Raw genomic sequence first — 27690 nt, forward strand, 5'->3', positions numbered from 1 at the left:
ATGTGTGATGAGGATGAAACCACAGCTCTTGTTTGTGATAATGGCTCTGGGCTTTGTAAAGCAGGATTCGCTGGAGATGATGCTCCACGGGCTGTATTTCCATCCATTGTTGGACGACCTCGACACCAGGTCAGTTTTTATAAATATGTTGACCTTAACAGCTATTGCTGTATGGATAGTGAGTTCCCAACACAACCGAAGTCACATACTTTCAGCCTAACTTACCTCACAAGGATTTTGTGTGGGTAAAATAGAGAGGAAAATAATGTAAGCTGCTTTGGTCCCCACGGTGGAGAAAGGTGGGGTAAAAAATGAAATAAATAAATAATAAATATAGCTGAAGATGGGAGATTGATAAAAGGTAGATTTGTGAATGGCTGAGGAGAGAATGAGGCAGGGGAAGGAGAGAAGATATGGAGGTTGGTGGGGGAGGGAAAGAGGAAATAGTGTGGGGAAGAAGATAGAGGGGAAAGTGAGGTGCTACCCCCCAAGTCCTTGACGGTTTCCTATCACCCAAGGAGGCCTGGCCCAGTGGCTAGCACTGCACAACTGGGCCACAGTTTTCCTTGATAGAGGCTTCTGGGGGGGGGAAAGCTTAAGACAGAGGGGCAGATAATGGGAGGTTGGCAGTTGGGTGGGAAGGAGATAGGATTACCAGCTCCAGGTTAGGAAATACCTAGATATTTGGTGGGTGGACCCTGGGGAGGGTTGGGCTTGAGAAGGGAGAGAGTCTAATGCCATAGACTCCACGCTTCAAAGCAGCCATTTCCTCCAGGGGAACTAGGGTTGCCAACCTCCAGGTGGAGGCTAGAGATCACCTGGAATTACAGCTGCTCTCCACATGACAGAGACCAGTTCCTCTGGATAAAATGGCTGATACCCTGTTGAGGTCGCTTCCCTCCCCAGACCTTGAGCATGCAACCCTAGGGAACTGATCTCTGTAGCTGGGAGAACTGTTGTGAATCCAGGAGATCTCTAGGCCCCAACTGGAGTTTGGCAACCCTAGAAGGAGAAAAGGAAGCAGGAAAAGGAGAGAGACTATGGGCGAAAACGCATGGTCGCTTTAGCCTCCTTTATTCCCTGTTTCAGCCAGGATTCAGCCAGGATCGAACACATGCATTTTGCCGAACTGAGAAAGTTTTCAAACATATAGGATAATGCATCCGTAGCTATACAGTTTTAAGTATCACTAATTTACCTGGGAGAGTAAGATGCTTAATTCTCTTTTATGAAGTCAATGGAACTTAAAAGTGCTTCACTTTGTCCATCACACCAGAGTGGTGTAGTGGTTAAGAGTGGTGGTTTGGAGTGGTGGATTCTGATCTGGAGAACCAGGTTTGATTCCCCACTCCTCCACATAAGCGGTGGAGACTAATCTGTTGAACTGGATTTGTTTCCCCACTCCTCCACATGAGTGGAGTGACCTTGGGCTAGTCACAGTTCTCTCAGCCCCACCTACCTCACAGGGTGTCTGTTGTGGGGAAGGGAAGGTGATTGTAAGCCGGTTTGTTTCTTCCTTAAGTGGCAGAGAAAGTGGACATATAAAAACCAACTCTTCTTCTCCTTCATATTTCTAACACTAAACAAAGCTTCACAGTTAGTAAAGTTAAGATGACATTAAAACTTCAGAAAAACTTCTAAAATAGCATTTGAAATATGCAGTGAAAAGCATTTTGCACCTGTTTTGATTTATAGTCATTTCAGCAGGATGAAAACTAAATGATCATGCATAATAAAGCAATTAAAGTTATCTTATGAAAATGTCACCCATAACTAGAAATATCCTATAAAAACTGCATTTCTCTCCTTGTTTGATTCCATACATACACACTCAAATACCACCACTCCCAAGAGATGACAACGGCAGCCCCTCCTGGTAAACATTTGTACACAGTGTTATGATACTGAAGCTGATGCTTTTCCTTTGATTACTCAATTTTCCAGGGTGTTATGGTAGGGATGGGCCAAAAAGATAGCTACATTGGGGATGAAGCTCAGAGTAAAAGAGGGATCCTCACCCTGAAGTATCCCATTGAGCATGGGATTATCACGAACTGGGATGACATGGAAAAGGTGAGTGAATTTTATCCCTTTGTTCATTGGTATCATTAACCATCCATATATATATTTTACTTTTTGAAAATGGTGGATAATATATCTGGTCAATGAGGTCCCAAAGCTCCACCAGTGGGGGCATTCAAGGACTCCTTTACCATGCCTACCTAGTTGTATGGGAGCCACTTCTGCATGATGCAGTCCCACAGTGCACGGAAGCATGTATGAATACTATGCCCATGGGTGGGGCTGAATGCTTGGGTCTTTTCCATAACATCAAACTCTCCTTTTCTGACTGGCATAGTGCTGACTCCATGCAATTGCACTATTCACATGTGCTGCCCTGCAGTGTGGGATTTCACCACACAGAAGCAATTGCCCTGCTGTACAGTAAACAGCCTTAAGAACAAATAGTACATAAGAAAAAAAGTTCTGAGAGTCAGGCACAGTAGGCATAAAAACATAAGAAAAGGCATGCTGGATCAGACCAAGGTCCATCAAGTCCAGCAGTCCATTCACACAGTGGCCAACCGGGTGCCTCTAGGAAGCCCACAAACAAAACGACTGCAGCAGCACCATCCTGTCAGGGTTCCAAAGCACCTAATGTAGTAGGCATGCTCCTCTGATACTGGAGAGAATAGGTATGCATCATTCATTTTGACTAGTAGTCATGGATAGCCCTCACCTTCATGAACATGTCCACTCCCCTCTTAAAGACTTCTTAGTTGGCAGCCATCACCACATCCTGGGGCAGGGAGTTCCACAATTTTAACTGTGAAGAAATACTTCCTTTTATCTGGTTTGAATCTCTCACCCTCCAGCTTCAGCAGATGACCCTGTGTTCCAGTATTATGAGAGAGGGAGAAAACCTTCTCCCTGTCCACTCTCTCCATACCAGGCCTGCGGTGTGTAATAGCAACATGTGAAGTCCTCCTGTTGGTTAGGCCAATGAACAACCCTTTCCAAATCATTTTGTAGGAGTCAGACTATACAACATGACTCTATGACATTGCCTGCTCCAGATTATTGTCATACAAGACTTTTCTTTGGTGGTCTGGCTTTTTATCCTATAGATCACTGGTTTGGCCAGGGCTTCATAGATATCATGGTCTTGTCATAGTTTCTAAATTTAGTTCAGAACTATTAAATCCTTGAATGGTTTGAGTACAACTGCAGTTGTACTCTCTGAGAGCACTCAGAGTACTTTGTGCTCTGAGAACCAGCACAAAGACCTGTGATATAAGGAAGAAATTCTCATAGGCTTGAGAATATATCTCCACCCATTCTCCTTTCTTGTCCCTAGAACCCATCTTTATTACAAGAAAATGAGATTTTGGCCTTCTTTGGTATGCATTTTCTACTTACAAAGCAAAAGGTGTAAACTTTCTAGTAAAGGTAAAGGTCCCCTGTGCAAGCACCGGGTCATTCCTGACCCATGGGGAGACGTCGCATCCCGACGTTTTCTAGGCAGACTTTGTTTGCGGGATGGTTTGCCAGTGCCTTCCCCAGTCATCTTCCCTTTACCCCCAGCAAGCTGGGTACTCATTTTACCGACCTCGGAAGGATGGAAGGCTGAGTCAACCTTGAGCCGGCTACCTGAAACTGACTTCTGTCAGGATCAAAGTCAGGTTGTGAGCAGAGCTTTTGACTGCAGTACTGCAGCTTACCACTCTGCGCCATGGGGCTCTTTCTACTTTCTAGTAGATTGGTTTTATGCACATATATAGACATATAATGAATAATATAATCAAACTGCTCTATACTAAGTCAGACCATTCATCTGTCAATGTTACTATTGTCTACTGTGGCTGGCAACAGCTCTCCAAGGCATATAGTAGAGGTCTTTCACAATAGCTTCTACCTGATACTACCTTTGGATATAGACTGAATGTGGGATTTTCTGCATGCAAAGCAGATACACTACTATATAGCAATGCCTGCTCCTTAAAAACCCATAATTAAATCGTCTTAATCATACCATGAAATTATGATATTGATAAGGAGCCCCGTGGCACAGGGTGGTAAGCTACAGTACTGCAGTGCAAGCTCTGCTCACTACCTGAGTTCGATCCCAACGGGAGTCAGTTTCAGGTAGCGGCTCAAGGTTGACTCAGCCTTCCATCCTTCTGAGGTCAGTAAAATGAGTACCCAGCTTGCTGGGGGTAAAGGGAAGATGACTGGGGAAGGCACTGGCAAACCACCCTGTAAACAAAGTCTGCTTAGTAAACGTCAGGATGTGATATCACCCCATGGGTCAGGAATGACCCGGTGCTTGCACAGGGGACCTTTACCTTTTTTAATCATACCATGAAATTAACAATTGTGATATTGTTAACTGAAAAATAGATTTCCTTTGCTTAAGTTTTCTTTAGAGGGAGAAAAAACCCTGCACTCTTCATCCTCTAGGTGGAAGCATAGCTTTAGCTTACTTTACTTTCTGTTCTTCATTTTTCTGCTTTGTGGAATCCTGGCCTATTCTTCCAACAGAATTTCAGTCATTCCCTCATTATCCCCAAACATCATTCTCTCTTTTAATTAATGCAGATATGTTGTTAAAGCTGCATTTGTAGCACATTCTTCAATGAGTTTTCTTGAAGACTTGTCTGTACTACTAAGCGAGTCAAAAGACTGCCAGCTTTCAACCCATTTATTTAACTCTGAAGTGGCAATTAGGATGTGCTCCACCTCTTGCCCATTATCAGTCCCTTTGCTCAGCTAACTTTGCTCTCTGTAGTGGGCTGACCCAAGAGACCAAGAAAGAGACCTTGGGGTGGTAGGTTCCGTTTGCAGTCTTCCTGTTTGTGGGTTTCCTAGAGGTAGCTGTTTGGCCACTGTGTGAACAGATTGCTGGACTTGATGGGCCTTGGGTCGGATACAGCATGGCTCTTCTTATGTTCTTAAACTCTGTAGTCCTAAGTATAGTTACAATGTCCCAAGCCCATTGCAATCAATAGCGTCAACAGATCTCCAGTGTGCTTTTACTGCCAAATATGAGCCCTCCCCTTCAAATCAGGGTTATAGATCATAGGGCATGGGTTCTCAACAAAGGGGAATTTCCCCCTGGGGGGGGGATTTTAGGGTTCCAGGGAAGAATTGGGACCACTATTCAGCAAAGTGTGATGTCTTGAAGATTATGTACAATCTGTAAAATTATAGGTTTTTTTTTTTTTTTTTTTTTTTTTTGTAGTTAGACTATCTTGGGAAGGGGGGAATTATATTCTGAACAATGGTGAAAAGGGGGAATGGAGCAAAAAAGGTTGAGAACCACTGTCACAGGGGATCAACTCTCTTATTCTTTCTAGGGCTGCTCAAAGCCTATCTTTCCCATCAAAGTGTTAACCATTTCAACCTCATCCTGCAGAAACAAAGCCTAAGTAAATAGAACTGTATTTGTTCAGAGACTTCCCCTAATACTCTTGCCTCTATTTTCCAGTGCCACCCACCCTTTGGTCTACTACCTTCTGTCAAAATTCAGAGGTTAAGTGCCTCAGGGCAGGGATCTGTATTTTTGTTTATGTTATTTAGTAAGGCACCAAATATATTGGCAGTGGCAGGCAAATAAAACCCATAAGTATTGGTATTGAAAATGTTTTGTAGCACTTTCCCACAACTCAAAGCAGTTAATAAAAAAACAAAACATTCAATTTTAAAAAAGCATAAATCAAGACTAAAATGATAACAACAGAATAGCTAATTTGAATAAATGGTGGTGACTTGGAGAAAGGAAGCCACATCTAAACAGGGAACAACAGGCAACAGAAAAAGAACCGGAGAGGGGATGATCCAATTTAGATAAATATGAAAGGAACAAGGAGATCTGAGAACACAACTAGAAAATATATTGCAAGTAGTGATTGTGCTTGATAGTGTGGCAATGGATCTGAGGAGATGAATAAAAATCCCTTTAAGAGGATAAGGATGCAATTATGACTGACATTTTAGAGGAAAATGTCGAGGGCGGTGTCACAAAGGAACCCTCAAAGACATCCAAGGTGTACTGGAGAAACAGTCTTTCACTCCATACCAGTTTTCCAATTATCCACAAACCCTTTTCTGCTCCTCCTATGACATCCCCCCCCCTCACTGAATATAACCTTCTCTTCTTGCAGTGCAGAGACACTGACAAACTGCCTTTTCATGGCCAGGCAAATAGATAACCCCAGAAATTGGGAAAGAGGCACTGAGTATCAGTTGTGAAAGGAATAATTCCACCTTCATTCATCTGGCCCCGAGGTGCAGGCCACATGTATTGTTGTGTTTCCATTTCTGCAAATATGCATATTTCTTTATTGCCCTGGGCCCCGTAGATACCGAGCTGTGAGAAACAGAATGCACGGGCAATGAATTGAAGCATTCTCTGGCTCACATGCTTCAGTTCACAATATTCAAATCTAGGCTGCTCCATTTTGCTGTGAATAGTTATTTAGGGCAGCATGTACATGTTAATGTATTTACAGTTTCTGAGCATGTAGTGTAAAATGGGGAAAACATGGGTGTGGGGCATCATCTTCTTCCAGTGATTTAATACTTATGCTAATTTCTTGGGAACAGCATAAAAAAAGGAAACCATGATCAGGGCTGTTTAGTTACATTTTAATTTTAAGCATTTGAGAAGGCTGTGGCTGTCTTTGGCATTCATAAAACATTCTTGGCATGCATAAAACAGAAGAAAGGACAGCTGCAGAGGTCTTAAAGGTTTTTTTTCCTGGGAACTGAATCCCCTTGATTACGTTTGCAATGCAATTCCTGTGACAGATTTCCTACCCTTATAAAATCTCAAAGGCTCTGATGAGAAAATCCCTTAATGAAGTCATCTGATTGTACCACGTCAGAATGCAAGTGAAGGATTGCTTATTTAATAGCAGCCTTATCAAAATCTCCCTGCAGACAGAAGAAGAAAAAATAGTATCAAACAAAAGTTTCTAGCCTGCTAACTTTCCAGGTATAGGGGGAATGCAATGTTCTGTCCCCCACATGAAGTCTGAGGTTGTGATTCCACGAGAATGATACTGATGAGTAGGGTGACCAGCTCTGATTTGGAAAATGCCTGGAGATTTTGTGGGTGGAGCCTGAGGAGGGTGGTTTTGGGGGGGGGGGGCTTCAGTGGGGTATAATGCCATAGAGTCTACCTTCCAAAGTAGCTCCTTCCTTCAGGTGAACTTATCTCTGTAGCCTGAGGATCAGTTGTAATAGCGGGAGATCTCCAGCCACCACCTGGAGGTTGGCAAACCAACTGATGAGCCCTTCTTGAATGTCTGGCCTATTAAGGTCAGTACTGTCTGTTCTGACAGTGCCTCACCAGGATATGAGAAAGACTGTTCTCTCCGAGAAAGAAGCTGCCAGTCAGAGTGAAGAGTCTTGGGATAGACAGACCAATAGTCAGACTCAGTAGAAGTTGGCTCATGATAGCAATGGAAACTAGAAACAATCTATGCATAAGTATGCATGGGTGTAGTAGCTCCCCTTTCACACATTAAATCAATATTAATATTGGAGAGGAGTGATTTCTGGAAGTGTTCAGGAACTTATCTATATATGATGTTTTTACCACTCAATGTGTATATGTGCATTTGTTAATATTATTGTGTGGTCCCCATTTTCTGAGTTTTGGGAAGTTTCAGAGGATAGGTCAGCTCCGGGTTGGGAAGTACCTGGAGATTTTGGAGGCAGAGCCTGAGGAGAGTGGGATTTAGGGAAGGGAGGGATTTCAATGCCATCGAGTCCAATTGCCAAAGCGGCCATTTTTCTCCAGGTGACCTGATCTCTATCGGCTGGAGATCAGTTGTAATAGCAGGAGATCTCCAGCTAGTACCTAGAGGTGGGCAACCCTACCTTTGGAGGACAGACCACTAGAAACGACTCTTCAGATGAGAAAAATCAACAACCGCCCATAGAAGTGCATTCTGCGTTGTGGACCCTGCCTTGTGGAATGGTCTGCCAGATGAAGTCAGGAAGGCACCCACTCTCCTGGCTTTCCACAAGTTATACAAATCTGAATTATTCAAGAGGGCTTTTTGCTCAGGGAGTAGGGCTGCACTGCAATGATGTGGCTTAGAGAAAGGCCCGGGGTGGAGGGTTGGGGATTGTGGCCTATACCATTGCGTATAGTTTATATGGTCTGTTGCTGAAAATAGGCTCATATTATGTAATTTTTGTTTTCGTTTAATGCGTCATGTTAATACATATGCTGTACTTAACCTCTGTATTATACGTATTATGTACCTCAAGCACAAATTAAGGCAAAGAGACACTCCTACAGGACAGCGGATCTGCTACCCCACATCAGATTCCAGAGAGATTGATCCAGCACCCAAGGATACTTCAGCCAACTCTCAGCAGTGTCTGTTTGTGTGTGTGTCTCTCTCTGCCTCTTCCAGAATCTGCTGTTTCTTCATAGACAGATATGCATCTGCCCCTTGGGATGGCGGGGGGTCACCTCTTCCAAGCCCAACACTTAAGACCACCACCCTCTTGGAGCTTTCTACAATTATTAAGAAACAATACCATTCTTTCCCTACCATAGGCTCTAGGTCCCTAAGGAGCATGCCGCTTTAGGCCAAACCCATGAGGTAGAATGATTTACTATAAATTCGCAATAATATTATTCAAAAATTTGTTGCTTAACACCCAAGTATAACCTGCAAACACTGCCTGAACCATCTGAATGTGTCCCTTTTTAGATCTGGCATCATTCTTTCTACAATGAACTTCGTGTTGCTCCAGAAGAGCATCCTGTGCTTCTGACTGAAGCTCCTTTAAACCCCAAGGCTAACCGAGAAAAAATGACTCAGGTAATTGGTTTGGATGTTGTTATTTCCGCCCCGCCCCCCCAAGGTTGTGCTGTTTTCCTTATGTACAAGGAAACAAAAGTTTCCCCAGTGATAGAAATGGTAACATTGTCATGTAGCATTAGTGCACAATTGTTAGGCTATGTGAGGATGCTATCCTGAATTTTTCAGGAAGTTCTTTGCACAACAGTGTTCTATGTTTCTCTGTAACCTCCTTGTGAAGTGTATTTACCTTTCTGAAGCCTTGCCTGGATATGTGTTCTCTTTCAGGGATGAGACACTATATAGTCTACAGGACACTGGCTTGGGTGGTGTAGGAATGCACAAGCCGTTCCACTTGCGCAAGGTTTTGTGCAACACCTACATACTTCCTTCCTATATATTATGGCGGTGGAGGAAAACGCTGTTAAGTCGCAGATGACTTATGGCCACCCCATCGAGGTTTCAAGGCAAGAGACGAACACAAATGGTTTCCCATTGCCTGACGCTGCATAGCAACACTAGACTTCCTTGGTGGTCTCCCATCCAAGTACTAACCAGGGCTGTATAGTATAGTGCCCAGAAATTGGTAGCACATGGTCTTGTGCAAGTGGAAAGGCAAGTGGGGATGCAATAAGTTTGATTAAGTGCAAATGGCAACCATGGCTTTCTTTCATTTCTGCTTGTGCTAAAGCTCTAGCACAAATGGAAATTTTGTGCTGGATCCAAATGGATAAAATCTAAGTTAGGGAGAATACTGTAGTCCAGTATGGTTGTATGGTGGAGATACTAATTAAAGACAAAGCAGGCAGTGTGATCTTACGTTCCACTCAGAAGCACTTGAGAAGGTAAAAGTACAAATGGATACTAAAAATCAAGGAGTGGCTAGTTCTCTGTGAGGAGTGTCCTCAGGAAAATGGATCATTATTTGCCCTTTTCTTGCCAAAGTCCCTCACCATCTATGTTCAGAAATATTGCTTTTCCCTTCCAGTGCTTTCCCATCCAGAGAAGCAAACTGCATGAATTTTCCCAAGCAGCAATTTCAGTTTCATAGTTAAGAATTCCTAATAAGCAATTAATTTGTAAAAGGACTATTGCCTTTCAGAAGCAGAGAGATGATGATACACTAGTCACTCACTTTTACTTAGAGCAGTGGTCAGCAAACCGTGGCTCTCGAGCCGCATGTGGCTCTTTGGCCCGTTGAGTGCGGCTCTCTGCATCCCCGCGCCCAGCCAGGCAGAGGCGCCGCGCTCCAGCCGGGCTCCAGAGCGCCCCAGGAGGGAGGAGCCAGCAGGCGAGCGGGAGGCAGCTCCCCCACCCCCGGCCTCCCCTCCTTTCTCTCTCTCTCTCTCTCTCCGGCGGGGAGGGATCAGAGGCGGCAGGGAGAGGCAGCGGCCGGATGCCCAGGCTGCTGCTGCAAGGGGGGGGGGGAGAGGCAGGCTCCGCCTCACGCTGGGCCGGAACGGGCTGCGCGCCCCGTGTGCTCCCGCCGCCTCGCCCAGCCGGCCCAGGAAGGAGGGGAAGGCGGCAGCAGTGGGGCACGCGGAGGGGAATCCCTCCCGGAGTGCAATTGGGGGGGTCCCCGAATCTCTCCTCTCATTGGACCTTTCAAGCCAACCGCCTGCCAATGCCCACCACTGGGGGGCGGGCGGTGATGCCTTATTTCCTTGGATGGGCTTTACTAAATTTATCATGTACTTCTGATATTACCCAGGAATGCTGCTACCAAAACAATTTCTTCAAAATCTGCCCAGCCAGTATTCTGACACCAGTAGGTAATTCCAAATCAACAGAAGGAACATAGGTACAATGTGAACAAATATTTATTTTATAAAAACCCTTTATTTTAATGAGGGTCGGTGGGCTATCATGCACGCGCAGGCCTGTTAGGCGGCTCTCAAAAGAAATCTCAATCGTTGTACTGTTGATATTTGGCTCTGTTGACTAATGAGTTTGCCGACCACTGCCTTAGAGAATAATTTACCAGTGAACTGCTTATTTCTATGAGACCATAAATAAACAAATTTAGTGGCCATATCTGCATAGACATAGTTGGGCCGAGTCAGGTTTCTGTCAAATACAACCTAACAAAGACACTGTCAAAGATCAAATAAATGCACAGAACCACTAGGCTGCAAGTCCAAAATTCTGCATTAAAAACAAAAATCAAATTCCATGTCCCACTATTTAAATAAATTGTGTAAATGAAGTGAATTAACTTGCCCAATCTGCTTGAGGTGTGAATTGGAGACTTCAGAAAAATGTGTAGCCTTTGATTTCATTTCTTTATCAGGGAGTCTGATAAATGCTGGTGGTTTCAAGCTCATTGTATACAATTCTGTTGAGGCTCTGACCACTCTCTGGAAAGGGGAGATGACTTGGGTTGTTGATACTATTGCCCCTAAACACCCTCTCCCCCCGAACAGAGCCAAGCAATCTCCCTGGTTCAATGGGGAGCTGATGGTGATGAAACAGGAGGGATGATGGCTTGAACAGCACTGGCAGAAAACCCAGACATGACTTCTACCTATGAAAGGACACCATTGGATCCAGCTCTGTATCACATGTGCTTCCCAGGCTGACTCCCAGGCAATACAGCAGACCAACAGGAGGAATTGGCATTTTACATGGTTAAACACTGATTTCCAGATTCCACACAAGATGGGGCTTTTGCAATACCCTGTATGATTTCAGAGGCATCTCTTTAGCGTAAAGTTGTAAATGAAATGTTGACAGATTCAGACAACTGGGTTCAAGGTCTGTCTGACAGCTACCTGTCCATCCACACCTAGAATGAATCCCCTTAACATTCTAATGTTGAAAGATTAAAGATTATTTCTTTTGGAAATTATAGGTGTTTTCACAATTGAAATTAAAGATATAATACTGTTGGGACAATAGTTCATCTGTTGTGTACCTGCAGTCAGGAAATAAAAGCACTGCAGCATTTTCTTTTCATGGGCAGCTTCTGCTTAGAGATATTAAGATCCTCACCTTCTTACATACAGATCATGTTTGAAACATTCAATGTTCCAGCAATGTATGTAGCCATTCAGGCTGTTCTCTCTCTGTATGCATCTGGCCGAACTACTGGTAAGTTTTTCTTGGTGTATTTATTACAATTTTTTGTTAGTGTATTAATTTAACATAACTCCCTCCCCACTCTTACACGTATATAATATATGGTGTCTAATTAATTGAGTAATGTTTTTCCCAAGGTTTTGATGGGAAAATAACTCATTGTTTTCTTACAAGACCCTACCAGATCAGTTTCATACCGGGAGACTTCTTTTGTGCCTGAAATATCCTTTCCCCCACCTCAAGATACTTTCAGAATTTTTCGCTTTAGAGAAACTAAGGAGGAATCTAATCTCCATTAGCTACCTGCAGATAGATTGGTGCACCAAATCAAACTATTGATCCGTAGAGTTCTGTCCCACCCTCCCCCACATCAGAATGCCAGAGTTATGAGTACTGGTCAGTTACTGACACAGAGAAGGGACACATTTAAGGAAAATTCTTGTATACTTTAAGGAATGTGTCTGAAGTAGTTGTTAGCGCCCCAAGATAAGAATAACTTCACTTGCATGCCTAAAAGTATTTAAACAACCTATATTTCTGATCACATTTAAATCTTCCTGTTATTTACTACTGAGTCTGACCTAAATAAAATACTTGTCTCAAATGCCTGCAGAAAACTCACTATGTGGCAATACTTATGTAAGCATTGGAAGGGTGCACAAATCTTAATGTGCTCTGAGTGTATGACAGATTAGTTAAAGGGTAACAAATCCACGTTAAGGGATTTTGTTCTGCACCAATAGGCAAATAAAATAAGGAGTTCAGGGAGTAGAGGAAAGGGATGGGAAGATGCCTGGAATGACAGATTAATGATGAAGGGAAAGGAAGAAAATAGAAGAAAACCTTGTGGGGTTGTGAGCCCACCTGGCCTTGACCCCGACATTTGGTGTTTCTAGTGGTTGTCCTGAAACAATCTGGGCAAGTGGGTGATATTTCTCTATTACTAGTAGGCCTTGCTTCACCACCAGCCCAACGTGTGTGTGTGTGTGAAGTGCCGTCAAGTCATAGCCGACTTATGGCGACCCCTTTTGGGGTTTTCATGGCAAGAGACTAACAGAGGTGGTTTGCCAGTGCCTTCCTCTGCACAGCAACCCTGGCGTTCCTTGGTGGTCTCCCATCCAAATACTAACCAGGGCTGACCCTGCTTAGCTTCTGAGATCTGACGAGATCAGGCTAGCCTGGGCCATCCAGGGCAGGGCAGCCCAACTTAGAGTTGCCAAATGTTTACTTTAAAAGTTTGGAGTCAAGTTGACCAGGAACAGAAGCCTTTAATTCTTTACATTTTCACTTAGTTCTTGTACCTGGTGTACGCCCTCCTGCCAGCAATTCAAATTTGTAGTTCTTTGTTTTCACAGGTTTTGGTAGAAGTCATATTTTCAGGTGTCAATCTCCTTCCTCTACCCCAGGGGTGGGGAACCTTTTTTTCCACCAAGGGCCATTTAGATATTTATAACAGCATTCGCGGGCCATACAAAATTATCAGCTTAAAAATTAGCCAACCAAGCCCCAAGCAGGCAGCTGCCCTAGATGACCCCCCCCACATGGGCAAGCAGGCAGGCATCCAACCGGTGGTGCACTCACCCACCTGGTGGCACAAGATGGTCTGTTGCACCAGCTGGGCATAGCCGTCCAGCCGCACGCCGGAGTTGCTCCTGCTCTGCATGGTCGGGGACAGATTCTACAGCCGGCTCCTGCTACCTCCGCCTGCAGGGATGAAATGAGGACACACTGGCTAAGAACTCCCCCCCCCCGTGCATTCTGGCCCTGCCCCCTTAAACCCCTCCATTGTCGCCACTTCCGCCCCCAGTCCTGTTGTAATACAGAGGGAATACGTTTCTCCATGGCCTGGGTGGGAAAGGGTTAACACAGTTTCTTGGGCGGTCCTAGCAGCTCCATAGCTAACGACTCTTCTGCAAGGGGGAAAAAAGTTCCTTTCCTCGGCAAAACAAACTCACATCTGCCTTGAATAGAGGCTATTCTTGTCCACGGGAGGAGGCGGATCGCCAGTCTTAGATCCTTCTGAGATAGAGATCTGCCAGGACCCATGAAGGGCCAGACCAAATGATTTCGCGGGCCTTAAACGGCCCCCGGGCCTGATGTTCCCCACCCCTGCTCTGCCCCTTAGGAATGAAATTAAATGGGGGTGTGGTCTTCACCCAAGGAGTTGTCCTTGCCAAATTGCAGCCCTTATACGAGAAAGCACCTCTGTTTTAAATGCAGATAAATTCTCCTTTTTAGAACAGGTGTAGGTGGTGGGGAAATATTCGGTAGTGAGTGAACATGGACAGTGGGGCACCAGGATAACTGTCAGACCACACGGTTTCCAACCATTCATGAATGTCGGAAATAATTCTATCTGGATTTTTTTGCATGTACAATATTAAAGGATATGAGTGGCTCAAGCCCTATTACAGTATGGATTGAAGGAGTTGGGCAAGAAAGTGGACGTGAACACAGCCTTGATGCCATATTGGTCTGTGCCCTCTCTTGCTAGACCTCGGTCTAGGCCTGAGAGAGGACAGACATAGAAGAAGCATATACATGCATCCTCCAGTTTCTCATGTAGTAGCTTCTCTAATAAGAACATAAGAGAGACACAGCTGGCCCTGTACAGGGTTAACATGTTTGCATTATTCTGTTTTTATCCTATTTTTGTCATTTTACAAGCTTTCTGCCTGATTACAAAATTCTATGTAGATATCCTGTTTGCCTTTTATAATACATATCTTTGACTTTTTGAATCTAAAACTGAGGCTTCGCCTTCTGCTTATCTGCACTGAGCTTTGGTCATGTCTATAGGGTTGCCAGATACAGGTTGGGAAATATCTGGAGATTTTGGGGGTGGAGCCTAAGGAGGGTGGAGTTTAGGGAAGGGAGGGACTTAAATGGGGTATAATGCCATAGAGTCCACCTTCCAGAGTAGCGATTTTCTCCAGGTGAACTGATCTTTGTCACCTGGAAGATGGGAGGTGGGAGGTGGGAGATCTCCATCTACCACCTGCAAGTTGGCAACCCTACATGTCTATGAAACTGTATCTTAATATTTTTGCCCATTCTATCAAAGTATTGAATAGGTGTGTCTCATAGTCAGAAAGTTTAGGTGTCCTTTTTCTCCTATTTAAATACTGGAATGTTGGTAGCATTGTTTTTTTAAGGGTTGTTTTTTGGTTGGGTACAGGAGTGATCCTTCCAGGAATGGTTGATCTAAGCAGGCCTCAAAGCCTGAACTATATTTTGTCCATGTTGGCTGACTTCCTAGAGAGCTTCAAGTAATGCTAGCATTCTCATAGTTCTCCTTCTTCCTGTTCACTAAGTTAACAGTGAGCCAAACTACGTTTCAGGAGAACTGAAGTTCTGCATTTTGATAGGCTGGTAAGTGGATCTCTTTTTAGACAAGGAGAGAATAAGTTACAATAGGCAATGAGAGTGAAAGGTAGTCATTCACAGGGAATAAGGCTTACTAAAACTAATGGCCAATGATCATGCAACTTGTTCCATCTATACAATGCAAATTTCAGGCATGTGCAGCCTCAATTTGACTCAGGGTCTTGCAGGTAAGAAAGAGGGCGTTTAACTATGCAACCTCCACTCTTTTGTTATTTGAAACAGGGATCCCTGCTTTGTTGTTAGTATTTTAAAACAAAAAAGCATGGTTTTAAAGGTTATTTCTCTTTTAAAATGCTAATAATAAAAGGGAGTCTTTACCAGGAGTGGAAGGAACTCAGCATCTTACCCCTCTGGGGAAGTATTATGCACTTTATTCTGGAAAAGGTTATTCTTTGAAACCTGATATCATGGATGTTGATATAGGATTGCATGCATTGCATCTTTTGAAGAACTGATGAAGAACTGAGCCCTTGTGCTCCGAAACGATCGTATTCTCCTTGACTGTTCATCTTGCAGCATCTGTTTTGTGAAAAGACTAAGATAATTACTTTAAAGGACTTATTTGATACTTACAAGATGGAATTCAAATGAGCTGTGGAAATTTTGTACATCTACTGTTGTATTGAATGTATGTGTTGTTGGTGGTTTCATTACCACATACTGTAAAGTGTATATGTAGCTATAATATATTGGCATTGTTAGCAGCATTGCTCCTGTACTGGTTTTCTCATCCTCCTGATAATAGTACAGAGGTGTCTTTTTTCTCCTTCAATACCTGGAGGTTGGCAACCCTATTCTGAGGCAAATCGAGATTGCACAAATCCACAATCTACATTTTATGGATGGAACATGATATGTGATCCTTGTCTGGTCAGTTTGTTTAATGGGTGAAGATCATGCCCTTTCTCAACTAGGCAGGAAAGGGAAGTTCCTTTTAGAAAACGTAGCATATATTAAATATACCATTAATTACTCTAGGAAAGGAACTCCAGGTGTTCGATACAGCAAATTCAACCTATTCAAATATTAGTGAATGGAAAAGAGGAAAGTCTTTTTCACAGACCCTTTGCAATAAGTTCATGGTCCTGCTGGGGTCCCCTTCCCTCTAATTGGGAATCACTGTCTTAAAACTCACATTTTTGCCATCTTTACTGTAGCTGCATTCCAACCACCATGACTTCAGATGACCTGTGCATCAAGGCTGTATGTGGGCTTTTTTCACAACTAGTTTAGTTGCATGGAGAATAGCTGCTATGTTTTACCCCATGAAAAGTCTCTATTGGCAAAACCTATATGTTTGTACATCAGTATTTGGGATTCTTTGCCAATTGTTTGGGGTCCTTTTGGATGAAAGGCTACAGAAATGTAAGATCGTTATCATTAGCATCTGTTCAAAAAGAACAATACTGTGCAATTTCTGACTCTTTCATGTTTTTGCAGAAGGCAGTTGCTTCTTTGTATAGGCCAGCAATTTCCCCCTTGCAAGAGAAGAGTTTCTCTTAGAAAGGAGACAATAGAGATTGTCATTTGCAGCCTCTCCTTTCAAACCCCTTTGTTGTCAAAGTATTTAATTTAGCAGATGGATAGACTGGAAGGGTGTGGCAGGGTGAGAACTCTGTGGAACAATGCTAATTCTTTCCCATTCATCCTCTCTCCTAGGAATAGTTCTGGATTCTGGAGATGGTGTCACACACAATGTACCTATCTACGAAGGTTATGCCTTGCCGCATGCAATCATGAGACTCGATCTGGCTGGCAGAGACCTTACTGACTACCTTATGAAAATCCTCACAGAAAGAGGATATTCTTTTGTTACTACCGGTAATCAACATGCTTGCTATAGTCCTTGTGTTTACTTTGTAAAAACCACCTTTATTCTGCTGTATTATCTCAGGTATTATCTCATGGGCTGTCTTTGTCCTCTTGGATCAAAAGGCTCCCGGTGATATGTACTCATAGGATGTCATTCAAAAACCTATGGAGTCCAGGCACAGAATATTTGTTTTGCGTTTTTCCAAAAGCTGGTTGTGAACTTCAGAATTCCAGGCACCAGCTTGGTCCAACATGGCCAATTTCCAGTTGTGACATCAAAGCAATTCAGCCAGTGGCATCAAGAGAGACGGAGCAGGCTAAGGAGTAGACTTTATTGGAGAGCAAAAATAAGGCCATTATGGGCCTATAGATTCAAGCATTCTGTAACAGCAAGAAACTTATGCTTAAGTATACTCTTACATTTTATGGTTGTGACTGCACCACTGATTGTAGCTCCCAGTGCAAAATCCCAACAAGTTCCAGAAAACTCCAATGTCATTTTTAAAAAGGCAAGTTTCTTCTCATTATTTTGTTGAGAATGTTTTTTTTAAAGGACAGTATTTCCTGCTGAAGGTGCTGAGATTATAGGGTCCCTGGGGAGAAGCTTCTGTCATCACAGCTTCTGTGTTCCTGTCATTAGGACGCACTGGTTCATCCACTTGTATTTTGTACAGCCTTCTAGAGTCAGATGCTCTGACATCAGCTAAACAGGATATTCATCTGACTTCATTGTGGTCCTTTTGTAGGGTTGTCAGCTCCAGGTTGGGAAATACCTGGAGATTTTGGAGGTGGAGCCTGAGGAAGTCAGGGTTTGGGGAAGGGAGGGACTTCAATGCCATAGAGTCCAATGGCCAAAACGGCCATTTTCTCCAGGTGAACTGATCTCTATCGGCTGGAGATCAGTTGTAATAGCAGGAGATCTCCAGCTAGAACCTGGGGGTTGGCAACTCTGTCCTTTGCTATCAAGGAGAATGCTCTCTGTGCTTTACTTCTCAGTGCTTTCAGTAAACTTCTGAATGTGTGATTTAAGTGGAACTCAGGGACATAAAATATGCTTATAAGCATGTTATATTATGCACCTCATTTCATAGAGGTTTGGAAAGAAAGCTTGAGTGAGAGCGGGACATCAGGACTCTTTCAGACATTCGTTTCCTTTGGGTTGTTCAGTTTTTTAGGGGGGGGAGTAGGCTCTGTGATCTGAATGGGAAGAATTTATTGGTGCAGTCAGGTAATGTTTGCCCTTGGACTTAATGGTCATATGGGAGCTCCCTATTCATCAAGACTTTAGATGAATTTGAGTGTTTATTTGAGTGATTAATTTGAGTGTTACAAACAACATACAGTAGTCTCAAAGTATGAGGTAAGCTTCTAAGTTGCCAATTTTTTCTCTAGCTCAAATGGTAGATCTGGGCCAGTACCCTACCCCTCCAGTCTTATGCCCCATTCCAATTTATGAGCCCTGTTGATGAGGAGTAATGTGGTGGTAGTAGGGTGCGGCTGAAGCTGGGAGGAGAAAAAAAACTTGCAGTGTTTTCCCTATCATTCTTTATTCCGCTACTTCCTCCCTATCACTGAGTACATTCTTGGAATTGTAGTTCCCAGAATCCTTGACATTAATTATCAGGCATTCTGGAAACCATATTCCCAGAATGTAACAGATTCCCTCTCTCCTCCAAGTGCCATCTGGGAATTTTAGTTCACAGAATGCCTGACAGTTAATATTAGATGTTCTAGGGACTATAAATCATTGAATGCATGTGTGGGGGGAAAAGTGATGGCAGAAACAAAGATGGAGGAGATTTGGACAGAGCTCACCCACCTCTGGCCATAGCATGCATATGGTCTCCTTCACCATTGTGCCAGAGTGGCCACAGTTGGGGAGAAGCTTGTTACTATGATGAAGGAAAAGCAGGATGTAAGAGACGTCCATCAATCCCAAACTCTCCACTGTCTTATCCTTACATTTTTGTGTTGGTAGCGGAGCGTGAGATTGTGCGAGACGTAAAGGAGAAACTCTGTTATGTGGCTCTGGACTTTGAGAATGAAATGGCTACTGCCGCGTCCTCCTCTTCTCTGGAGAAGAGCTATGAGCTCCCTGATGGTCAGGTCATCACTATTGGCAATGAACGGTTTCGCTGCCCTGAGACTCTCTTTCAGCCATCGTTCATAGGTAGGTATGGGTTATTTATGTATAACTTGGCTAAACTGAACAATGGTAAAAAAAAGTTCTTAAAGTATTGTACAAGTAGGGTTGCCAACTCTGGATTGGGAAATTCTTGCGGATTGTGGGAGTGAGGCCTGGGGAGTATAGGGTTTTGGGATAGGAGGGAGCTCAGCAGGGTATAATACCATATAGTCCACCCTCCAAAGCAGCCATCTTCTCTAGGGGAACTGTTGTCTGGAGATCAGTTGTAATTCCTGGAGATCTCCAGGCCCCACGAAGAAGTTAGCGACCATATGCACACGAGAATTTTCTGTTTTGAAGTTATAAAATCAAAAAAAGGAACTATGTTATTCTATTGCCACAGAAACAAAAAAAGGAGATTTATGGCACCTTAAAACTTAAACTTAAAACTTAAGTTGAGAGCCAGGGTGGTGTAGTGGTTAAGGTGTCAAACTAGGATCTGAGAAACCCCACTTTGCGATGGAAACTTGCTGGATGACCTTGGGCCAGTCACACACTCTCAGCCTCAACTCTGGCAAGAATCTGGATGGGAGACCTCCAAGGAATACTAAGAATGAGACGCAGAGGCAGGCAATGGCAAAACTCCTCTCTGAACTTCTCTTGCCTTGAAAACCCTACAGGGTTGCCATAAGTCATCTGTAACTTGAAGGTAAAAAACACACCCCCTTAAGTAGCAACGTCAAATTATATGGGGTGGTGGCACACCAGTCTTTTAAAACTGAATCTCTCCCAGATTACCTATAAAAGTAATATGGACAATATTTGTACTTTATATATAAAAAGGCATGTTGGTTTCCATTCCTGCCATTTACTTCATCAGAGCCCCAATTTTTTCTGACGTAAACCAAGGTCTGAAGGCTGGCAATGTTGTTGTTATTGCCCAACAACCCCCACAATGGCCACTGAGATGTCAGAGGGCATATATTTCTTAAAGCTACAGCAGCTGCTTCTATTATTTTTGAGAGGTTACCCCAAATGTGTGGGTTTTTTTAGATTTCAGATTTTTCTGCATACCCGGAGCTTTTCTCAGGTTTCTACAAAGATCTGCTTGTCTGTTTATGGCTCCAGTACCTACAGATGGGGCCGTTTCTGAGAATTAGATACACTGATCAGGGCAAACCACATTTAATCTAGTGATCCTGCCTCTTGGGAAAGAGTCAATGTTTGGAATGAGGGTACTTACATAGTTTTGGAATCTATATTTTTTCATATGGATTGTAGGCCTAAAGACTATTTTTAACACTGTGGAAGACAAAAGAAAGCTTTGCAACCATTTACTGCAATAGTAGCTGTTAGACTTCTTGGTAACATTGGCATCAATCTATGAAAGAATACTGCTGGAGAAGATTTTTTTCCAGTTAATATTTAGAGCGTATAATTGACAATTGTTCCCTGTTCTGCAGAATTAAAGGAAGGAATGAAATACATAAACACACAAAGCTTCCATATACTAAATCAGATCGTAGGTCTAACAAGGCCAGTATCATCTATTGTGACAGGAAGCAACTCTCTAGGGTTTCAGGCAAAAGTGTTTTACGTCATCTACTATGTGGTTCTTTTTTACATGGAGATTGCAAAGATGGAATCTGGCACCTTATTAATGCAAAGCAGATGCCCTGCTTCTCAGCAGCTGCACTTCCCCTATACCTGTATGCATTTTCTGTCCTATTTTAACTCTATCAAAGAAAAAAGGAGGAAAGTGACTTGCTTTAAAAACATTTTATTACTAAATTCCTGCGGCCTTGGTGTTTTTTTTCCAGGGATGGAGTCGGCTGGTGTCCACGAAACAACTTACAATAGCATCATGAAATGTGACATAGACATCCGTAAAGATCTTTATGCCAATAATGTGCTATCCGGTGGAACAACCATGTACCCTGGCATTGGTGACCGAATGCAGAAGGAGATTACAGCTTTGGCTCCAAGCACTATGAAGATTAAGGTAACATTGCTGACACTGATTTAAGTGGATTTTTCCAGTTCACACAGTAAAATCCACATTCAAAGGGCATTGAAAGTGGATTGAAAGTGCATTATTTGGGCTGTGTGAATAGCATCTCAGTGTATTGTGTTGACTGAAGGAATCAATAATACCTTGTCATATAACTGCATAAATGTCTCAAGGTTAATGGCTGCTTAGTATTAATTTTACAGTAGCAGGTGTTCATAATTTATGGGGGAAAAATAAAACATACCTTTTTAGGGTCATCACACAGCACTTCCAGGATAAGTGGCAGGAAAGTGCAACAGATGCTGTCCTGACACTGATAACATGCTTTCTAGTGCAATTTGTGTCTGCAGAAAGATTTCCTATGTTTAGGTAAACACTAACTGTAGTATCTTGTCAAGAAAATAAGCAGTCAAATAATGATATCTGCTGAGCATGACTATGCTCTGGCCTGAGCATAATGAGCACACATTAAAATGCAAAATCTGAAACCTGAAGCACAATGAACTTCCTTGAACTGTCTATTTTAAAAACACATTGTGGACACAGATCTTTACAGAGAGGCTCTCTAGGAAGTGATGGTCATTGTCAGGAAACAGAGACCCTTAAGTTTCTTGTTCTTTCACTGGTTCAGGCTTTTTGGACCTACACAGCAAACATTTATAAGTTGGGAAGATAACTGTGCTGGTCCTTGGAATTCAGCAAGCAGTAACTTTTAGCAACTGAGATAAGAACTCCAAATGCTGGGAGGCTAGCAACTTCTGCCCCTCTTAGGCCATCAAGGTCACAGAACTGAGGTGCCACATTCCATTTAATTAGTAGAGAAATTATGGTTTGTCACATGGGAGAGAAATGGGAGGTTTTAGTTGCAGATAAGTCACAGTGGGTAGCTGTGTTAGTCTGTTTGCAGTAGTCAAAAAGGGCAAGAGTCCAGTAGCACCTTAAAGACTAACAAAAATATTTTCTGGTAGGGTATGAGCTTTCGTGAGCCACAGCTCACTTCTTCAGATACAGCTAGAATGTGAATCCATCGGTCTTTAAGTAGAGGAACAGTATGTAAATGTCAATAGCAGGCTTGATTGGATTAGGTGTGATATGCAGAAGAGTCTGTGATGTCCAGGGGAGAGATGGGTGTGGAGAAATCAGCATTGGTAATGGGCCATGAATGCAAGGTCTTTATTCAGCCCAGGTAAATGCATTGACTTTAGTTTGAATATCAACTGTAATTCAGCAGTTTCTCTTTCCAATCTCCCTTTAAAATTCCTTTGTAAGAGAACTGCTACTCTTAAATCTGCAACAGAATGTCCTGGAAGGTTGAAATGTTCACCCACTGGTTTTTGAATACTGTGGTTTCTGATGTCAGACTTATGTCCATTTAATCTTTGTCTAAGAGACTGACCTGTTTGTCCAATGTAGATTGTGGAAGGGCATTGCTGGCATGTGATGGCATAAATCACATTAGAAGATGAGCAGGAATATGAACCTGAGATAGTATGGCTGACATTGGTGGGTCCAGAGATGGTGTTCCTAGAATCTATATGAGGGCAAAGTTGGCACCTTGGTTTGTTGCAGGCCTTGGTGTCAGAGTCTAAGTTCTTGTTAAGTAGTTTATCATCATGGGTGAGAAGTTGTTTTAGGTTAGCCGGCTGTCTGTAAGCAAGAAAGGGACATCCCCCCAGTGCTTCAGCGAGGGAAGTGTCACAATCCAGCATTGGTTGTAGGTCCTTAATAATACGTTGGACTGGTTTTAGTTGGGAGCTATAAGTGACAACCAGAGGTGTTCTGTTGTCATTCTCTCTGGGCTTATCTTGTAGTAAGTTGTGCCTGGGTATCATTCTGGCCTTCTCAATCATCTTTCGCACCATATCTGCAGGATATTGTAGTTGCAAAAATGTTTGCTGTAGGTCTCTCAAGTGTGTATCTCTGTCTGAAGGATTGGAGCAGATGCGACTATAGCGTAGGGCTTGGCTATAGACAATGGATTGTCTGATATGGTTGGGGTGGTGGCTGGACGCATGTAGATACGTTTGCCGATCTGTTGGTTTCCGGTACAATGTGGTGCTTGTGTGTCCCCCATGGATCCGTACTGTGGTGTCTAGGAAGTTGATTTCTTGTTCGGAATAATTCATAGTTAGATTGATGGTGGGGTGGAAGTCATTGAAAGCCTGGTGAATTCTTTCAAGGGCTTCTTTGCCGTGAGTCCAGACAAAGAAAATGTCATCAATGAACCTCAAGTAAAGGAGAGGTGCCAGTGGGTATGAGTTCAGAAAACGTTGTTCTAGATCTGCCATGAAAATGTTGGCATATTGTGGAGCCATGCGAGTGCCCATGGCAGTGCCATTGATTTGAAGGTATAAGTCCTTACCAAACCGGAAGTAGTTGTGAGTGAGAACAAATCTGCAGAGTTGTGTAGCCAGATCTGCAGTGTTGTTGTCAGGGATGGTATTTCTAATGGCTTGTAGCCCGTCGTCATGGGGGATGTTGGTGTATAGAGACTCCACATCCATGGTGACTAGAATGCTGTTTTCTGGGAGACAGTTGATGGACTGCAGTTTCCTTAGGAAGTCTGTGGTGTCTCGGACATAGCTGTGGGTATTAATGACATATGGTCTCAGAAGGGAGTCCATATATCCTGATACTCCTACGGTGATGGTTCCAATGCTCGAAACAATGGGGCGTCCAGGGTTGCCAGGTTTATGTATCTTAGGCAGGAAGTAGAAAGTGCCTGCTCGAGGTTCCTGAGGTGAATCCATATCAATTCGTTCCTGTATACGTTTTGGTAATTTCTTCATGATTTTGTTGAGTTCTCACTGGTATTCCTGAGTGGGGTCTGTAAATAGCAGCCTGTAGAAACTGGTGTTTGAGAGCTGTCGTTCAGCTTCTTGTATATATTTAGTTTTGTCCATTATGACAATGGCTCCTCCCTTGTCAGCTTGTTTTATTATAATAGTTGGATTGTTTCTCAGGCTGCTTATGGCATTCTTCTCTGTACAGCTGAGATTGGATCTTGAGTGGTGTTTTCTGTTGATTATTTCAGTTTGGGCTCGGCGGCAAAAACATTCAATATACATGTCCAGTGTAGTGTTGCGGCCTTCAGGTGGAGTCCACATGGAGTTCTTCTTTTTATGGTGTTGGGTGGGAGCCAATTGATCATCCTTATGTGGTTCAGTGGTGGGAATGTGAGGAGGTTGTTCAGGAGTAGATTGTTGCAGTAGTTAGTTAGTGCAGGAGTAGTTAGTTGCAGATAAGACATCCCACTTTTATCTCATGTCGATAGGGTTACCAGGTCCCCCCTCTCTATCAGCAGGAGGTTTTAGGGGGCGGGGCTAAGGCGATCGTGTGGGGGTTGGAGCGCTAAAGCGGCTGCGGCAACGCAGTGCTTCCGGGGGTAAACCTGGAAGGGACGTAATCATGTGAGCATGGCTGTGCACGCGCGCAATCGCTGGTCTGGAGCAGCCATGTGGATTGGCGGGCAATTGCCCGCTGAAACCACTGACCTGGCAACCCAACACATTGACCCTTTTGATCACCTGGCCAGTAACAAGGTGATACAATCAATTGAGATCATCAGCCAAAGATCTGATTGGTCAAGATCTCAGGCCAACTCAGCATCTTTTGGCCATAAAAGTTTAGCATTTCCAGTTTAGCTGTGTTCCTGGTTCCAAATCATGATGCTGTGATCCAACTTCTTGGACCTTGCATGCTTGCTAGGTGGGTCAGACATGCTGTCTGCCCATAACTCTGGACAGAGTGGATTCCTGGATAGGTAACATCTTGTTGTTTACAACCAGTGTTTTACTGTGTAGCTAGTTCTCTTGCTTTAGCTTTGTTATTTTAAATGCCTCACTGTCCTTTTAGAGGCATTCTTGCACAATTTGAATAAATCACTTTAATTTTATATTGTGTTGATTTTGACTTCAGGTGGCTTCAATCTAATTCCAGTACCTTGACCTAAGTACTACACCTACCAGATTAATTATTTGTGAAACTCACGCTGCAAGTGGACTACCTTGCAGGGGTGACTTTCTGACTTTAATCCCAGGAAGGTTGGGAGCTTCCCCCTTGGCTTCTGGCTGTTTGGATTAGAGAAAGGAGCTGATGGCAGCTACTATTACTGAGGTGTGAGGACTCGCACCCAGGGTTTTGTAACTATATTTGCTGACCCACCCCAAAAAACATTCCCTTGTCTATGGATACTTGACAGCCATTGATTTGATGGTCTTTATAAGGAAAATGGTATCCTGTCTATATTATTATTAGATCTTATTGCAGTCTTTACTACCTCTTATCATACAAACTGCAGCAGATCACTTGATTGTGGAACTTGTTAGTTAGCATGATTGTTCTTATAGGTCATTCCTTAGAACTTTTCTTTGCGGGACACTTCCAGGGTCCATACTGTTCCCCTTCATATATATGTAGTATTAGTATTCTCAGTATGCTAAAGACACTTGGTTGCACCTCTTCCTGTCATCCTAGTAAGAGTTTACAGTTATTCAGTGGTCATTATGTTTACTCGGTGTCTGACCATAGTTCAGAGCTAAATGTGGACAAACTGAATATATCTGGATCCAGGCAAGACTGGACTATTGATGGTCAGCAGTCAGCTGACCTGGGGAATGAGGGCACCTCACATTGGATGACATCTAACTTGCCCATATCATTCTTCAGGTACATATTGTGGTGGGCTTTCTTCTAACAGGACTGTGTCATTGGGAGGACATGATCCTGCTAGCCTAAACAAATACCAATCTGCATAGGCATTTTGTTGTTTTCTGGGCACAATTTAGGGTGCTGATTTTGACCATTTAAAACCCTAAATGGCCTTAGTCCACTGCTCAGTGGTAGAGCATCTGCTTAGCAGGCAGAAGGTCCCATGTTCAATCTCCTGCATCTCCAGCTACAAGGATCAAATAGCAGGGTATATGAAGACTGGAGAGCTGCTGCCAGTATAAGTAGATTATACTGACTTTGATGGTCCAAGGGTCTGATTCAGTATAAGGCATTCATGTATACCTCAAAGGGCCACCTTTTCCCATATATCCCATTGTAATTCCTAAGATCAGTCAAGAGTAGGCTCTTAGGGATACTTATTATTATTATTATTATTATTGATATTTCCCATGAATTATCAGAGAAGTGCCTGTCATTTTGAAATCTCTGACTTTTGTAAACCTGTACCAAAGCACACCTCTAATTATTACAAAAACCTTCCTAGTTGGACAAGGTGTCCACCAGAGATAAACAGATTGGAGTATGAGATTTTTTGTTTTTACAGTTTGCCACTAGACTTATTTGTTGGCTACAAATTTAAATCAACCAATATATCAGTCAGCCATTAAAAATAATTGTAAATATAGAGACCCTCCCATGTAAATGTCACAAAGAAGAGTGGAGTTGATTGTATTATTTTCTGATTCATATTTGACCTACTTAAATATAACCTTTTGGATATTATAGACACACAGCCATAGGTAGTAGCCATATTGCATTATTTATCATTCCAAAGCAAGTGTAAAAGAAAGAAGCAGTCAAATAGAGGTCTTTAGCATAATTAAAAACGAGAGATGTCATCACCTGATCTATTTCTTTCCTTCCTTGTGTTATATTCCCTCCTCCACCACTTCTAGATGATTGCACCACCAGAACGTAAATATTCTGTATGGATTGGGGGTTCCATATTGGCTTCTCTGTCGACCTTCCAGCAAATGTGGATCAGCAAAGATGAATATGAAGAAGCTGGTCCTTCTATTGTCCATCGCAAATGCTTTTGAATATGGTTATGATTTATTTTTAGCAAAACCTCATGATGTTTGTCCATGCAATGTCCACAGGGAGAGTGAATGCTTTAGCCCCCCCCTGCTTATACTGAAAATGCAATAAACATTTGTTGAATGAATAAATTCTCATTTATGGATACCTCAAATTGGATACATCAAATTTTGCATTCAACTGACATCTAAAGGGATAGCAGTGTGTAGTTCAGTAGCTTTTCAAGGACGTGAGACATCTTTCTTTAAAAGTTAATATGTGTTGAATGTTCTGAGTAGTGTTAGGGAGCATATAGGGTTGCCAATTCTGAGTGGGGAAATTCCTGGAGATTTTGGGGTAGAGCCTGGGGAAGGCGGGATTCGGGTAATGGAGGGACCATAAAAGGGTATAATGCCATAGACTCCACCCTCCCAACAGCCATTGCCTCCAGAGGAACTGCTCCCTGTCGTCTGGAGATCAGTTGCAGTTCTGGGAGGACTCCAGGCCCCACCTGGAGGTTGGCATCCATTGGCAGATATAATGCTTCATACTTTGTAACAGAAAACCAAGGCAGCAACATTTGAAATGAGATGCTCGGTGCTAATACACTGTCCAAGGGGCACCGTATGCCATTCACGGGGATATTTCATTGCATCTTCATAATTGTGTGTATTAGGCTGAGAGTCAGGGTGAAACCAGAAGTG

The 27690-nt window shown here is 43.0% G+C and overlaps 1 protein-coding gene across 6 annotated transcripts; it reads left to right on the top strand.

The window, feature by feature from the left end:
• On the top strand, positions 1-27009 carry LOC130479082 (actin, aortic smooth muscle). 6 transcript variants are annotated; one of them, XM_056851399.1, is made up of 9 exons: positions 31-129; positions 1945-1953; positions 2038-2073; positions 8736-8846; positions 11831-11915; positions 16950-17111; positions 19081-19272; positions 21048-21229; positions 26866-27009. In XM_056851399.1, the coding sequence occupies exons 2-9, from the start codon at positions 1951-1953 to the stop codon at positions 27007-27009; spliced, it is 915 nt and encodes a 304-aa protein (XP_056707377.1). In that variant the 5' UTR covers positions 31-129; positions 1945-1950. The 6 variants fall into 6 exon arrangements, with proteins under 6 accessions (XP_056707372.1, XP_056707375.1, XP_056707373.1 ...); XM_056851394.1 differs by having other exon boundaries at positions 1-129; positions 1945-2073; XM_056851398.1 differs by lacking the exon at positions 1945-1953 and having other exon boundaries at positions 31-133; positions 1958-2073.
• The last annotated feature ends 681 nt before the right edge of the window (positions 27010-27690 follow it).

The sequence above is a fragment of the Euleptes europaea genome, chromosome 6 (assembly GCF_029931775.1).
Source record: "Euleptes europaea isolate rEulEur1 chromosome 6, rEulEur1.hap1, whole genome shotgun sequence".
NCBI classification, from domain to species: Eukaryota; Metazoa; Chordata; class Lepidosauria; order Squamata; family Sphaerodactylidae; genus Euleptes; species Euleptes europaea.